At 36.6% G+C, this 16943-nt stretch overlaps 2 protein-coding genes across 2 annotated transcripts; both read left to right on the top strand.

Moving 5' to 3' along the window:
- Positions 1 to 349: 349 nt before the first annotated feature.
- On the top strand, positions 350 to 6241 carry LOC140163633 (betaine--homocysteine S-methyltransferase 1-like; the record flags this gene model as incomplete). The annotated part of the gene is made up of 8 exons (XM_072186948.1): positions 350 to 500; positions 1044 to 1183; positions 2381 to 2572; positions 3204 to 3351; positions 4295 to 4483; positions 4772 to 4902; positions 5315 to 5409; positions 6112 to 6241. Coding segments are annotated over 8 exons (1176 nt in total), but the record flags the coding sequence as incomplete, so codon positions are not given.
- Positions 6242 to 15100: 8859 nt separating this feature from the next.
- Positions 15101 to 15544, top strand: LOC140163632 (uncharacterized). Its single transcript, XM_072186947.1, has one exon. It carries the CDS (start codon positions 15101 to 15103, stop codon positions 15542 to 15544), a length of 444 nt encoding a protein of 147 aa, XP_072043048.1.
- Positions 15545 to 16943: the final 1399 nt, after the last annotated feature.

The following is a 16943-nucleotide window of genomic DNA, read 5'->3' as shown; positions in this document are numbered from 1 at the left end:
AACCTTTGTAAAACGTACATAACTCATTAACAACAATAAATCAAGCAAGTTTTCAAAGTATGCATATGATTTGTAGAATGAACTTTTCCAAAACATCGAGGTGTTATTTTTAAATAATATTTTGATTTAGATAATGAAAAATCGATCTTTTTCTCATTGTTTATGTTTATGTTTATGCCTCAAATGTTTTTCACAGGCAACCCTAATGTCTGAATAATACATTATATAATGCACCTACTTGGGTGCCTCAATTTCTTTTAACAAATTCAGCAACTGAGTGCACTTAATACTTCTTTATTTGTGTGGTCCGCACATCCTCATCTTAAACTCTCATGTTTAATTGTTAACTTCTAACCTTCAGACGACAAAAGGTCTTCTACAACGTCTCGCAAGTGGCGTTGTTGTAGGTGATGGAAGCTTTGTTGTAACTTTGGAAAAACGAGGGTACGTTTCAGCTGGTTCCTGGACGCCTGAGGCAGCAGTTCTTTATCCAGATGCAGGTATATTAATTGATAAACTCCTCAACGAACATTTGGAAAGTTTTTTCAAGCATCTATATCTCAAATTATTTGTGACATGTTCATATTGTGTTTCTTGTCAAGAAAGGAAGAAAGATCAAAAGAAAGAAAGAGAAAATAAAAAAGAAAGAAAGAAAGAAAGACAGAAAGAAAGAAAGAAAGAAAGAAAGAAAGAAAGAAAGAAAGAAAGAAAGAAAGAAAGAAAGAAAGAAAGAAAGAAAGAAAGAAAGAAAGAAAGAAAAAAAAAGAACGAAAGAAAGAAAGAGAGAAAAGAAAAAAAAAAAGGAAAGAAAGAAAGAAAGAAAGAAAGAAAGAAAGAAAGAAAGAAAGAAAGAAAGAAAGAAAGAAAGAAAGAAGAAAGAAAAAGAAAGGCGGGAAGAAGCTGTTCTAACTGACATAGAAATCAAAATATGCAGCACAAAATATTCTCATATTTTAGTGTCAATTTTCAATACGTACCCAACAGATCTGAACGTCATTAGATTTCGCCTGAATAAAACAAAATCTTTACATTGATTCCTACAGTCCGTCAACTTCACCGTGAATATTTGCGAGCTGGAGCCGATGTTGTGCAGACGTTTACGTTTTATTGTAGTGATGATAAAATTCAGTATGACAGAAACGCAACAGATTTACATGACCATGATAAACGGCATGATTTAACGGTCAGTATCAATAGCTATGATTATTGTAATTCACACACAAAATCTTTAATAGTGTACGAATGACTCGCAAATCGAATGCTACACTATTGTGATCACCATTATTGACAAGTTGGTAGTAGGAATTTTCCATATCATTAAGGGTCATTGTGAGATTTCACATAAAAATGCTCAATTTTGGTCAAGTCCAGTTTCTGACATGCACGCAAAATGTGTCCAAATTTTAAACAGTATCTGAAATAGCTAACCTTAATTCAGCGTCTTTTGTGTAAGAATTCATGATTTTGAAAATAAAGTTCACATAATAGAAGATAGCAGATAAGCTCAACATTTGTAAATGCGGATGTCTTTCTGTTGCGAATATGTGTCTCATTTTCAGTTACAAAGTGACACAGAAAATAGCCACAAGACGTGAGACTGTTTCTGACCTATAGACATTGGGCCACCTGGTTATATGGAAATTCACTCCCGGTCTAGCCCCTTCTTTTTTCGAAACAACTGATCAGAATGTGAATCTTAAGTCCATTTAATCATTTATTCCCAGTTATTTGTCTGAGGCAAATCCCGTGTGCACGAATCCTCACTTTTTCATGTCACATGTAGTTTATGACTGCGAAGAGTAACTGAGCAGTATGCTTCGACTATGTATAAATACGCATTTATAAATACGCACGTGACCACTTCCGCGCTGCCATAACAGCTTGTAGACAATAAGTCTCGAAGTGACCTTCTACATAGCGGGTGGTCTTCTTGTACATTTGAATGCAAAAGCGGTAAACAACGAGAGACTGTGCAGCAAAATTGTCTATTTAGTTAAACTTTGTGATTATAGTGTAAACATTTCCGCCAATAAATATTTTTTCCGTCGGCAAATACTTTCAAAATGTTGTTTTCATAACGTATTACAAATTCGGAATCCCCCCATGTGTAATAATTTATCTAAAGAGTTCCTATCCTTTCAATGGCATAAGGATTTGGTCACGCTTGCTGGTCATGTTATGTCGTACCCATGGGTCACGTGCGTAATTATAAAATAATATTATCGAAGGTAGCTGCCGAAGGGAACAAGCTAGTTAGTTTCTGGCAAGTGGTTAATTAGATATTTCTTTTAAAATATCTCAGAATACTGTTATTATTTTTAAATAAATTATGATCTTACTTACAATATGATGCTTACCGATCTTTTTTTTATTCCCTTAGAGCGTTGAAATTAACAATGCTGCATGTGATCTGGCGCGCGAAGTAGCAAACGAAGGAGACGCCCTTGTGGCTGGTGGCCTCTCACCGCTACCTGCTTATGGAGAGAAGAAAGGCAAAGAATTCATCAAGCGAGAACTCCGCAAACAGTGCGATCTGTATATTAAGAAAGGAGTGGATTTCTTACTTGGAGAAGTAAGTATGTGCGCCATAGTCGTATAACTTTACAGAACAGGCGTTGTGACAGACATAAAGAGATTGCGATTTCCAAACGCCGCAATGGTCGTACGCCCGTTTATTTATTCAAAATCACTCTCCTGTGATGGATTGAGGTCGCTTATTCAGCCAGTACGAAATTAATGCCCAGACAACGCAGACTATGCACACAATTTGTATGTATATAGACGAATCCAATTTCACACATTCCTACACCTCAATAGCTACCATAGCTGGGTCCCCGTCTTTTTAGCTATGTTAACATAGATTTTCGTTTCTTTTTTTAACTTATTTATCCTTTTCTGCTTTTTTGTGGTACTTTGTATTCTATAAACTGTATAATTGTGTGCAAATTGAGGGCGCTATTTACATATATGTTTGTTACTGCTTCTCTGATGTTTTAATTCCATTATATCAGTATCTACCCCTTGTAAAGATAAAAACACAATTAAAATAAATAGCGCCATCAGTGTTCACCTTTACCTAAAAATGATTAGGTTTACATGCCATCAAACAACCGTGTTAAAGATATTATCCCTCATTTTAGTCTAACGATACTTTTTGTGCGCAGTTTATAATTATGATGAAACTTTTTTCCACCTTTGTGTAGTTTTATGCACACGTTGGAGAAGCAGAATGGGCCATTGAAACCATGAAAGAGTATAATGTACCTGTAGCATGTACAATGAGAATATGTAGTGTCGGAGACCAAAATGGTGTAGACACAGAAACCTGTGCTGTAAGAATGGCTAAGGCTGGTGAGTATCATTTGACATATCGACTGTGACATATACGCACTGTCAACATCCGTCCATCCTACACCAACATCTTATAGAAGCATACAATAATCTTGCATGTGCGGCACATCGTCAACCCCAGGTAAATAATGATTTTCGTACAGGCAGTCGAACCACGTGTATCTGCTATCACACCATTATCGTCAGTTAATAAAATAGAGTTTCCTTTCCTATTCGCTCCTAATCAATGATAACTATACCCTATTGTTAGTAACGACCAAACAGGATAAAAGTCCTATATATATTGTTGCGCAATAAAATAAGTAGTGTCTCACTGTCTTTATATAATTCCTGAACAATTATGAGTGGTATACCTGCTATTTGATATTCAGACGATATATCTTGGAATACCGAGGTAGAAAATGATGACCAATTGTAAGGCTTGCACTTGAATATATGTGTTGAATGAACATCATAATCTTTAGTCTGCATATTGAAAACAAAGCTTGCGTATTGAAATTAAAAACTGACTGATTTTATATGCGCAGAACAAAAAAAAATTAGTCCTTCAATTAGATGAGGGGCTACCGCAGAGGAAACGTGCCAGGCTATTGTCAATAGCCCTAGTCGGAGGTCCCTCGGCCCATAGTCTCAAAACTATTGAACAGGTCTTAATAAAATGACCATGCGTGGCTTTTGAAGAACTGGTGGATTCGACCTACCATCATGGGGATTTCTGCCATGAAGATATTGGGGCGATGACACCGTGTGAAGTACTTGGTCAGTTCCAGTAGTATAAGTAGCAGTGTTATTGGGGACACAAAATTGACAAACGCGGGAAAATTCGCAATGTTAACATGTTTAATGCAAAAGTGAGCCAAATTAAGGTTAGGTTAGGGTAGTGCTCCAATATGCAAAGAACACTGCGCTTATTTTTTTTATTTTACCTTTGAATCCCCTACAGGCGCTGATGTGATCGGCGTCAATTGTATGTACGATCCAGATATCTCATTGAAAACAATAAGTTTAATGAAGGCAGGTCTGGCTTCAGCCGGATTAGAAGCGTACCTTATGATGCAACCCGTGGGCTTTCACACTCAAGATGTCGCCAACAACCCCGAGGGATATATTATCATACCAGAAATGCCATTTGGTAAGTTTGATATTGTTACGTTGCATGGTCTAACTGATCAGCCATTCATCCTAAAAGATCATCTGCAATATTAGACTAGTGCATCAAAAGATGTAAAATGTTATTTTTTTACTAAACAAAACCCGAGTTCGCGCGTATATAATACATGTATACAAAATGTACTTATAACATTAACACTTACAATAAACATTGCCAAAAGTTAGAAAGACCTGTTCACATAGCATCAGAGAAACAAACTAAATAATACAAAAGCTCATTATTATTTTAATTTCTCTTTTATTAATCTAGCTATGGAAACACGATTACTCAATCGTGCAGATGTGAAGAAGTTTGCGAGAAAAGCATATGAACTTGGGGTTCGATACTTAGGTGGATGTTGTGGGTTCGAATCCTATCACATCCGGGCAATTGCAGAAGAGGTAGGGTAGTACTAGCAACATAAACCTTTTTACAGTACTTCAAACTTCCTGGGTAAATAATGTAACTTTTCTCCGAAGGAGGCACACCCCTGGCTCCCACCCCTGAGGCGCACCAACCGGTGAAGCGACATGTAATCTTACTATTCCCCTGGAATACATTGCAGGGAAAGTGCCTGATAGTGCTTACACTGTTTGTATCTGTGCACCAAAACACCAGCCAACACGCGGATTTGTATTTTCTGTCGTAATGTCGCACGTATATTTATGGGTAACATTATTTTGTAATGCGCCGAATATTAACCGAAATGAAGGTGGTAACTGGGCCGGGAGCTTCTTAAAATTACCAAACGGACTGATTGCCAAGGAATAACCTCAAAGTGACTTGTATTGCATTTGCGTTTTCCCATTTTAGTTAGCTACTGAACGCGGAAAATTACCACCTGGTGCTTACATGAGTCCGGGTCCGAAAGGCTTGAAGACGAGCTTGTATGAAGAGCAACGCAAAAGGTATGTATAGCCGTTATCTAGAGCCCGGTAGAATAGCTTCGCCTCGTTGTTTTACTTAAAAATATGATTTCGCCCGTGTTATATAAGACGATAGATGCACGACAGCGGCTAAAAATATTACCTTTATTCTCTAAATTGTACATTGATTGTATTAATTGTATATTATTAAAATAATAATAATAATAATAATAAACAGACACTTAATATAGCGCATTATTACGAAGAGCCTCAATGCGCTTTACAACCAAATATATAAGCAAACATTAAAAGAACCAACACGCTTAAGAATACAGTCAGAAGGAGAGCAGAAACAAGCGGAAAAGACTGGGAAAAACTCAAACGTGTTGATGTTACAAAGCATGCAAACAATAAATAGTAGATTACAATTACAGAAACATAAAATATATGCAAGCAATAGAACATGATATGTGAATGGTAAAATACACAAAATATCAGAGCAAAAATATTAGATCAAACATTTCAAAACATGCAGCAAGAAATAATAAGAGAGTATGGATGACCGGAATCCACCCCCTCGGCAATAAAAGAACATGGAAAATAAATCATATTAAGCATACATTTGAACAAAATATTAAATATCAATATAAGCATACATTTCAACAAAATAGAAAATATTATGAAAAAAAATAAAAGCAATATAAACTTTTTTATTTGCTAATTTTACCATTACTTACATTTCAGAGGTACAGCTGACTATTGGGACAACTTGATACCTGCCGCTGGAAGACTGGAAGTGAAGAAGTTAGCAGATATTTGCTCGCCCAAGTCCACACAATCCACACTTAATAATAACAGTCCAAACGTTATGTAACCCGTAATTCTAAACCTGCTTAATATATTGTAACGATTTGATTGACACAGTTGTGTGCAGCTCTATTAGTTTTAATTTGATACCACATTTGTTACCAAGAGCTCTAAATTGACAAAGATTGATAATATGAAATTTGGTGCATTTGCCAAAGTTGCAAATTAAAAAAGAACCACGCAGAGCTGTGGAGGTCAATGCAGAGCGCGACAATGACATAGCAGCAGTATGCAGACTTTTTATTATACGTAAAATATTTGATGTAACATATCTACGTTATTTAATCTATTGCCATTCTATTTCCAGTAATGTTTAAGTTCTAACGAATGTTTGATGACGTAAAATCGATAATATATTTCTGCTAGATATTAAGTAAAAGAGTCCAAGAGCAGAAATATTTGGTGTCAAACCACATTTGTATAAATTTATTTGCGTAGCAAAATTAATCACGAATTTTCGGTCATAGACCTTTGTCAATACAATACAATAAACGGAATTTATATAGCGCCTTAACATAAGTATGAACAAAGCGCTTTAAAATGATCTTAAAAGTACAACTTACACTACATCTTAGGCTAATGTACAACTTAATTAAAAATATTTAAAAAATTTAAAAAAAAAAAATCATGTCTAATTTTATAAGCGAATGTGAGTAGTTTGTAGGTAATACGCTCTTTTACTGGAAACCAGTGAAGCTCTTTCAGCAGGGGAGTGGTGTGTTCCATACGGTTTGCCTTGAAAAACAAGTCTGGCAGCTCTGTTTTGTATCTTTTGTAGTGATGACCTTTTGCGTGCTGGAAAACAAAGGAAGATGAGAGCACACCAAATATTTGGTTCGACACCAAATATTTCTGCTCTTGGACTCTTTTACTTATCATTTTTCAAACCTACGCAGCCACTACTTTTTTACTGTCTTAATATGAATCTACACCTGCTGCGACTATGCAACCTAGAAGACTACTACTTTTTTTTCTGCTAGATATTATATGTAACATATTATCGATTTTTCGTCATCAAACATTCGTTAGAATTTAAACATTACTGGAAATAGAATGGGACTAGATTAAATAACGTAGATATGTTACATCGAATATTATACGTCTAATACTCGGTGTCTGCATACGACTTAAATAACCGCTAGGTTATATCCATCGCATCATGCCCTAGAATTTATAAGGAAATCATTGTAACAATCCATGCGTTTTAAATTAACAATTGAATAAACAGTACACTTGGGATAGTCGACAGGGCACATCGTCCATACCGGAAAGGTAATTATTTTGTACAAACGAACCGGTCTATAAATGCCCGCCGACAGCTGAAAGTAGATGCTAGTTACAAAATAAGCTAAATTTACTAAAGGTATACTCCGCGCGCGGTCAAAATAAAAGAACAAGAACGTAGCTTCCTCTTGTACTGATAAAACAAGCAGGCTATGAACTAATGAAGTTTGTTCAATTTTATTATGTTTAACGTTCTTATTGCCAAACGCCCCTTCATCTTAGCGAGGGAGCAGTGTGGTGCACTGATTAATGTTTTTGCCTTATATCTGGACTTAACAAGGTTTGGAAATAAGCTCTTCATATATACGAGTAGACCTACTTATTAGCGTTATTTCTGTTGAGGGTTATCAAAACCCCACACTGTACTTTATTGATGCATCTATTTATTCAAACAACATCTAAATACTATAGGTCCACTAAGTGCTAAAAGACGCTCACTTGACCTATAAAATAATTAATTAATTGATTGAAAGAAATGGCGAACTTGAATTATAAAACTTTGCCATTGTATAACTTGGAGCACTGTTTTTTTTTCTTTCTTTTTTTTTTTCCTGTTTTGCTTTTGTTGTTGTTGGTTTTTTGGTTTTTTTGTTTTTTGGCCCCGTCCCACGCATGCTTTCCCTCCCTTGGAAAAAATCCCAGCTACGCCACTGTTTTTCCATCGTTCGATTTTTCGAAGTGCAGGATGAAATTGTGGCTAACAACATTCTCAACACGTTCATATTAATTTGATCAATATAATAATCGTTCTGATCGCCGCATATTTCCAATTAATAACCTCATTAATATACGCGATTTGTGTCCCTAATCATTTTTTTTATTTGCCAAAACGCAAACGCTGAATGCGGTTACTAATATTCAAAGTGGACCTCCGCACCGTCAGCGTAAACCTCCGCGCGCGCCGTGTTGTGCGTCGAACAAATTACGTGAGCGATGTCCGCCGTATTTGGATTAATATTTGCACAGATTGTGATTCGCACTTCTGTTATTGGTCGTTCTGTGTTAGCCCGATCGATTTTTGGAAGGACAAAACCTAACAATTGTTTATAGGAAAATTGCCTGTTATTTTGTAAAGTGAAGAGATGAAAGTGACGGTTATGAATGAAGTTAATAACTTTGCATCGGTCATATGTCGGGCATTATGAAAAATCTAAACATTTTGCTTTGGACCTCGGAATATCACTCGGGGCTGCGCCCCTTGGGATATTCCTCCAATGCCCTCCAAATAACCGATGCGCAGTTATTAACCTCTAAATAGAAAATGGTAAAAATCAGCAACGTCGCCTTCTGTCATTCTGTTGACAAAATAAAACAATACAAAAGCTTCATCGCTACTCGCGCTCGGCGAATCGCCTGAAGCATTTGACGTGTTAGATGGAGGCGATTTATAGTTAACCGTTATTCGGTACTCCGTCGTATTTATAGCGATAAAATAGATTTCAAAGAACACCCTCTTCACCTCTACATTGATTAATTGAGGGTGAAGTTGAATAATAGAATGAAATAATTTATCTATCACGCATTTCTTTTAGCCCACTCCGAACTTGGCTTGGATATTGTACAGCATCGATTTTTGTTGGTTATACTTCCTGTTAAGTTTTGAACTTAATAAGGTCGCTACGATTTCATTACCCTCTAAGATTTTTATTTTAGAGGGCTAAGTTGAGTAATAGAATGAAATAATTTAGCTTTGACGCATTTCTTTTAGCCCACTTCGAACTTGACTTGGCTATTGTACAGTTATACTGTTATACTTCCTCCTAAGTTTTGAACTTAATAAGGACGCTACGATTTACATTACCCTCTAAAATTCTTGAAAGTAGCTAACGCTCCTGAAATAAGCTCTAAGACGTTCAACGAAATTACCAGGCAGAACCATGACGAATGTTCTACTTTTTTTGCATATTGTGTTGATAATTAGCAGTGCCGTTTTTATATGTAAGTAACGTAGAAACATCTTTCATTTGTATTATTTTAGATATGAGAGAATAAAAACTATAATTAACAACAATGTTAATAATCAATTTTAAAAGAGTTAGAAGTAATAATGATAAATATTTAAGTAATTTATTCAAATATAATAATAATCTTTTTCAATTCCCTCTCCCTTTTCTTTTTGTTTCTGTCATTGATTTCATTTTCGAAGTACGAAAAGGTTTCCGTAACCGATCTAGGAACATGTTTTAGAGCACGAGGATTTCTAGTTCGTACTTAATGAACTATTGTTTCTGAACGCATCCTGGTGCTATTTACTTTTACTTTTTCACGAAAGACTGTGTTTTTACCCTGCATGTTATGCCGATGGCAACATAATTACTGAACAGTTTACCATGCGCAATGACGATCATTCACGGTAACGATGTGCAAAATGCGTGATATATTAAGATTAAATCGCAAAGGCTTATGGGATTCACCGAAAAGATGAATTGTGCCGAAGCATTGGCATTTAATGTCTAATGATAAACTGGTGACGATTGGTTTCTGTAACAAACAAATGAGATTTATCGGCAAATTACAAATCGTATCATAGGATTTTGTGTGTAAGAAGATAACAAATCTATGAAATACAAAAACCTATAAAACTGTGTTATAAGAATACTCTCGGGATTTGTACGCAGGACAATGCACTGCTTATAAATTCACTTTTTTTTCAAAAATAGGTCCAGCATAATTATGTTTTAAACTGTTTATGATAATTCTTGAAAAAAAAGTACATTTTTTTCACGGCCTTCATATAATATATGACATCTACACCAAATCAATAGCGCTCAAGGCGCGATACAGAGATTATCTTACACTACATAATAAAAATTAATTTACATTACATGAACAAAAATATGGTGATGCACATCAGTAAAATGCTTCTTTCATTAAATGAGTTTATAAAAAAACTTTTAAATGGTGCTAAAGATGTACTTAATTTAATGTGGGTGAAGTAATTGAAAAAGCCCTGTCCCGCCGTGAATGTTTTGAACGAGGTTCGCAGAGAAGTGATATATCTTTTATTTCATTTTATTTCTCATTGAAATCTGCCATACATTGTGTTTGCTATACAAACCATATTACCATAAATGTCTATAATGCTTGTCATTTTTTCCTTTTTAATTTAACATGATATGCTGTTTCTATATATATACCAATTGATAAATAGATTAATAGTCATTAGACCAATGGGTATTAGATTTAAGATTAAATGCTAATAGACAAAATAGTAATTAGACCAAATGAATATTTAACTTGTTATTACAAATGTTTATTGTAGGTACTGGGTAATAATAATACCGTAGACCACTTGAGTTTAGACTAAGTGGGTTTTTTGACCATGTAGACCTTGTGGGTTCTTAACCAAATGGTTTAAGACCAAATGGTTAATTACCAATAAGTTGAAATATGGCAATCATATGTAACTTTCCATCATAACTATGCCATTTACCTTTGTATCATTGTTTTTCAAATGTCGATTTGTGGCCCTTTTCATTTTGACTAGGACTTTCTTGTCTTTAAGTCGATTTTTATTCTGAAATTCCTTTTAAAATGAGAGTTGGTACGGCTTGAGATCCGCTAAGTTGCACCATTCTGATTTGAATTATGTATATTAAGGTTTAGCAAAATTGAATCAATAAAGGATACAGTGGCGGCGCCAGGAATTTTTATCGGAGGGGGCATTAGGGGAAAAGTGAATTTCGGGGGGGGCGTGAAAATTGCAGCAAAAAGTGCAAATTTTCGTAATTTTGTGAATTTTTACTGTGGCGCAACAGGGTGAAAGAGTTCTGACTGGGTTTTTCCCCCTCATGCCCCCCGGTGGCGCCGCCACTAAAAGGATAGCAAAATCCCCCATCATTTTTTGAATTGTTACATTCTCATTTATTTTATCAAAAGTATTTATTTATTTTTTCACTTTCTTTAATATTGTATAGTAAGTTGCATCTTCACAGTCTTTTTATCAGGATTTTAAAATCTAGATAAATTTCGTGGGCCTGTAAAATGTCTGCAGGGGATTCTCGGAAGCTCTGGACTTTTAACATAACATTTTGGTAGAAAAAGGAAGCTAAGAAATAATATTTACAGGACACAGATGCTTCTGAACCAAGAACAAGGTTAAATTTCAAATATATGTAAAACTTAAAATTGTAGGACTCTAATCATTCTAGGACACCCTGTAAACGTTATGAATATTTTTTTTATTTATTAACAGTCAGATTAACGGCAGTTAATGAAAATGATATCGGGAAAGAAAGCAAAAGTGAGCTGTTGGTGTTATTTCTTTTCAGGAAGTTGAATGGTTGCTAAGTTGCTAAGTTCTACATTAATACCGCGCCCAGAAAGTATCCGAACACTAGGAAAAATCATAATTTTAAACTTAGCCATATTTAGTTTAATTCTTTTTAATCTCATCCTGCACATTATGACACTGTATTGAATTCAATGCGAACTCTAGGATCAAAGTTACAAGTGTTTGAATCACAGAGGAGGAAGAAACAGAGGGCGTACAACCAGTCAAAGTCCCCGTGTATTGTATGGTATAAGTTCTCGCATATTCATGAGGGCCGATTGTTCGATTGTGCCGTGTCCAACTATCACGCCAGCGCTGCGTGCCTTCGCGTATACGCGATAGAGCGTCGCGTGCTTTCACGATTACTTGATAGACCGTGTAAATACGCGGTAATTGCGTAGCAATCTCGCCTGTCGCATTTCATGGAACAATCGGCCCTCATTATCGGGTGATGCTGAGACTTTGACTGGTTGTACAGGCTCTGTTTCTTTCTCCTCTGTGGTTTGAATGGATGAAGGTCCAGGGGTGTCTATTCTTCCAGAAAATTGAAATTATTCCCTCACCCTACCGCGCTGTGTCACATCCGTCCCCAGATTCTTCCCCAACTGAAAACCCCAAAAATGGGCCATAGCGCCAAAAAGGGAAAATTTTAGGTTGGTTGCTATCTCCAGGGGGGGCACTCCCATATATTGACATACGTCATGCGCCCATGAAAAGACCCCTACACTGAATGACCCCCTTTCTTGAACAATTCACACACATTTTGAGCAAAATAAATGAGTTTTGTCTACGTTGTACTGTAAAATTGGGAAAAAAGCTATTTTTGATTGTCAATGATGTGAAATTTTAGGCGCTCCAATACAAAATCACTCCATTTTTGACATTGCCAACACCAAATGAATCCATTTTTCTGAAAATGTCTGAAAGTTTCATACGCTGGTGGGCACAGGTATGTCACTTTCATATTCGAGGGCCTCCCCCGGGTGCTATCTACATGTACTTTTCCTTATTTTCTTGTTCCCTCCCTTCCCTGACTGAACATAGGTATGTTGTGATTTGTTCTATTCTGTCTTCCCTAAAAACATCAAATTCTTTCCTAGATGGTACAGTCTGGACACTGAACCATTGCATCTAAGGACTACAATGGGAAGACAGGCTGGTAAACACCTCTTCCCTAAAAACATCAAATTCTTTCCTAGATGGTACAGTCTGGACACTGAACCATTGCATCTAAGGACTACAATGGGAAGACAGGCTGGTAAACACATCTAAGATCTTTATTATTTTCAGAGCTACAATGCTGGCCATATAAGTGTTGGGACGGTTTGATAGGGTAATGTAAATATGCCCCCCACTCCCCCGATCAATGTTGAATCCAACTTTTTTGGTCACACGAGCCTTGTGGCACCCAACATTGATTGGTGGGGAAGGGGGAGAAACCTCCACTTTATCACGTTAATAATAACGGAAATAAGGTCATAATATAGTGTCCCAACACATTTTGGCCATGGTTGTAGCTGTGATTTATTATTTACAGGGGGTTCAGTTTTTTTGTATTCATTTTCAGCTTTTTTGTACCAGTACAGTAAACTTGCTCTGTATAAAAGTATAGGATCTTCCCAAATTGCAGCTTTTTGCTAGGTGTTTTCAATTTTTTGCTATCTGTTTTTTGCGTTTTCAGCTTTTTTATATATGTGGTGACTCGCATGCCCCTGATTTATAAAGCCTTAGAATTAAAATTCTTCTGTTGCAGAGTTTGGAGAATGCCACTGAACTATGGCATCTAGGGAAGAATAATCAAGGATTTGGATCTGAAGCTGAGGTTTAAAAGGGAAGATAAACTTGGACAATAGAGCTGTTAACTAATTTATGGTTCTTCCCTTAGAATCCCAAATGCTTCCCTAGATAGGCAGATGTCCAAACTAAAAAGAAATGGATTTTGTATGAAATATGCAAAGTAGAGCTCCCTTAATCTTAGTGTGCAAGCTGTGCATTATTACCTATATAGTATGACCACTAGTCACTATTGCCCAGGCAGGGAAGAATTACTGACCCAACCCATGCAAGTCCATGGTTTCCCTCAAATAATTATTTTTGGGATGGGAATGGGTAAAAGCCAAGGGACCACTACATGTATGCTAATGTTATGTAATGTACCCATTATAATTCTTCCCTAAATGACGCTTGATGAATTCACCCAGCCAGTGACCATCTATTTCATTCCAAAAATACCATAAAACATAATAATACATGTTCCAGTTATATACATTTTCCCCCAAATTAGTTAATTTTATTTCTAATCTTCCTTGAAGCCTGTTGACTTTCTTCTGTTTTTCCCCTCTCTTTTTTTTCTTTTTCAAAATGCAAAATTCTTCCCCAAAGGGGTAAAATTATTCCCTCCCTTTGGGGGCGATTAACGGAAGAATAAACGCCCCTGTGAAGGTCCAATATAAAAATGACCTTTTGGCCTATACAAGGAGAAAAGATTCTAATCGAGAGTACGCGACGACTTTACACAGCCCTTGTAGACAATACCGGTGGTCACACAAAATATTGATGGAAGCAAAAGAACCTGATAAAAGAAAACTAAAAAATGAAATAAAAGTTGTGAAAAGTACAGAGAAGAAAAAAGTAAAAGAAAAACTTACAGCTTCAAATAAAGCTTGACTTAATAAATATATCCTTCTCTTTGCTGTGCTGTTGCATATATTAAAAAAAATATTCAAAACGTTTACAGGGTTTCTTAGAATGGGAAGTGTCCTAGATTTTCTTAAATATGGTTTAGTTTTAAAATTTTGATATTTTTAAAGTGTTTCTTTCTCACACATTCTGGACGCAGGATATTTAGCTTTCTTAGGAATTTTAGGTCAAACAGTAGTAATGCCCAGCAAACACACCTTTTACAAAAAGGTTTAAATGTCAGGTTATATAAAGAGTGTAAAAAAAATTAGTAACGTTCATAAAACCTTTTTAAAAACGTAATGCAAAACATTCTGACAAAATGTTATTTATCTGTTGACAAAATATTTTACAATAATGTTTTTAAAACGTATTCATGATCTTTATATAATACGACATTTAAAATTAATGTTATTAAAACATGTGTTCATACCAGAAGCCATACATTAATAGCGCACGAGCACATTCTGCTTCTCGTTGCGACACTTCAATAGATATAAAATTGTATATTCATACGTAGTGGTATAATTTAAATTAGAAGAATTTTTGACTTGCGTCCTCAGCCGGATGTTATGGCTCTGATGATTTATGGCTTGTTGACAACCGTCGATGACGTCACACTAGAAGAAGATGACGTCAAATCTTGCGAGATTTGTTGCGGACATTATATCACCTTTGATAGGAAAAACGGTACATCACATAATTAATTCTCAGGCCTTTGTTAACCAGATCAAAGACTTAAAAGTAGAGCCTGATGAGTCCATAGTGTCCTTTGACGTGTCGGCATTGTTCACTTCTATCCCGGTGAAAGAAGCCCTCGTCGTCGTTCGCAGTTTGTTGGAAAATGACGAAACCTGGAAAGTAGGGACAGCGGAAGATCTAGAGGTGGACGACATCATCAATCTCTTGAACTTTTGCTTGAGCACGACATATTTTGGGTTCAGAGAGAAATACTACCAACAGAAGGATGGATGCGCAATGGGCAGTCCTTGCAATCCCCTGGTGGCCACCACGCATGTGGGTTCGCTATGTCGACGACACATTCTGCGTTATAAAAACTTCGCACGTGGATGAATTTACAGATCACAAAAATTCGCAAGACAATAACATTAAGTTCACCAGAGAGGAAGAGAAAGACGGGCAACTTCCTTTCCTAGACACTCTGATCGTGCGGGCTAGCGATGGCAGTGTGAAGGTCAAGATCTTTAGAAAACCAACTCACACTGACCAGTATTTAAGTTTCGCATCCCACCACCCACTGGAGCACAAACTAAGTGTGATCAAGACATTGCTATATAGGAGTGAAATTGTTACGGATCCGGAGGATAGAGCTGAGGAAATTGAACACGTAAAAGGAGCGCTCCGAAACTGCGGCTATCGCGTCTGGACCTTTTTCAGAGCCCAGGAGAAGCGTGAAAAATCAGCTTCACAGGACGAACCGGATAGTGAAACTTCCAGGGGGAACACAATAACGAGCATTCAAAACAGCAGGTGTTCCCACAGCCTTCAAACCATACCGCACACCGGCAAACACTTGTGTCACCGAAAGATAAAGTAGACAAATTAAAACAGTCAGGGACCGTCTACGAAATCTCCTGTTCAGACTGTGATGCTATGTACATTGGTGAAACAGGTAGAAAGTTGGAAAAACGGCTATCTGAACATAAATCAAAGGCTGTCGGTTCCAAATCTGTTGTACATGAGCATATTTCCAGGAGCAAAAACACCCATCAAATAGACTGGGAAAACGTAAATGTGCTGGAAAAAGAACCCAAAGAATTTTCCAGAAGGGTCCTAGAAACCATTCACATCAGGAAAAAAGGACGCAACTTGAGCAGAGACACTGGACTGGATTTAGATCCAGTTTTGGACAACCTACTCATACCCAAGACCACCAGAGGGACGAGGACAACACCTTTGACGTCATCCTCTTCTAGTGTGACGTCATCGAAGGTTGTCAACAAGCCATAAATCATCAGAGCCAAAACATCCGGCCGAGGACGCAGTTGGTACTGTGAAAGCGCTCCCGGTAAGCGATCAAATTTTAAGTAGTGTTGAAGTAAAAAATTCTGCTATTAACTTCAATAGATGTTTTAGTGTGCAAGCACATGGATGTTTAATTATTATTATTATCATATTTTCCCTTTTCCCAGTATTTTGTTTTCTCCAAATAAGTTTTAACAGACATTTAACAGAAGTTTGAACTGGATATTTTGAAATTGACCCATTATACATGACATATAATTATCTTTCTAAATTTTTGCATGTCTAATTGTTTATTTGATAGGTACACTTTGCGATGACGCAAATGAATGGAATAACTTTGTCTTCAGCATACCTTTTTTTCTATTCCCTAACTCTCCGCCGCACGTCTATATAAGGCACAAGAGCACAAACTGGCTGCACTATAGCGCAGCCGGCTGCACTCTGGCTGCACTCTAATCTTTGCGGGGCCAGGCGAGGCCAACTCAAG

Source organism: Amphiura filiformis, chromosome 11, assembly GCF_039555335.1.
Source record: "Amphiura filiformis chromosome 11, Afil_fr2py, whole genome shotgun sequence".
Lineage (NCBI taxonomy): Eukaryota > Metazoa > Echinodermata > Ophiuroidea > Amphilepidida > Amphiuridae > Amphiura > Amphiura filiformis.
This window is presented reverse-complemented; position numbering and strand designations above follow the sequence as displayed.

Bases quoted from the DNA above. Each gene is read 5' to 3' on its own strand.
- LOC140163632 (XM_072186947.1), top strand. From the start codon at position 15,101: ATGACGTCAAATCTTGCGAGATTTGTTGCGGACATTATATCACCTTTG.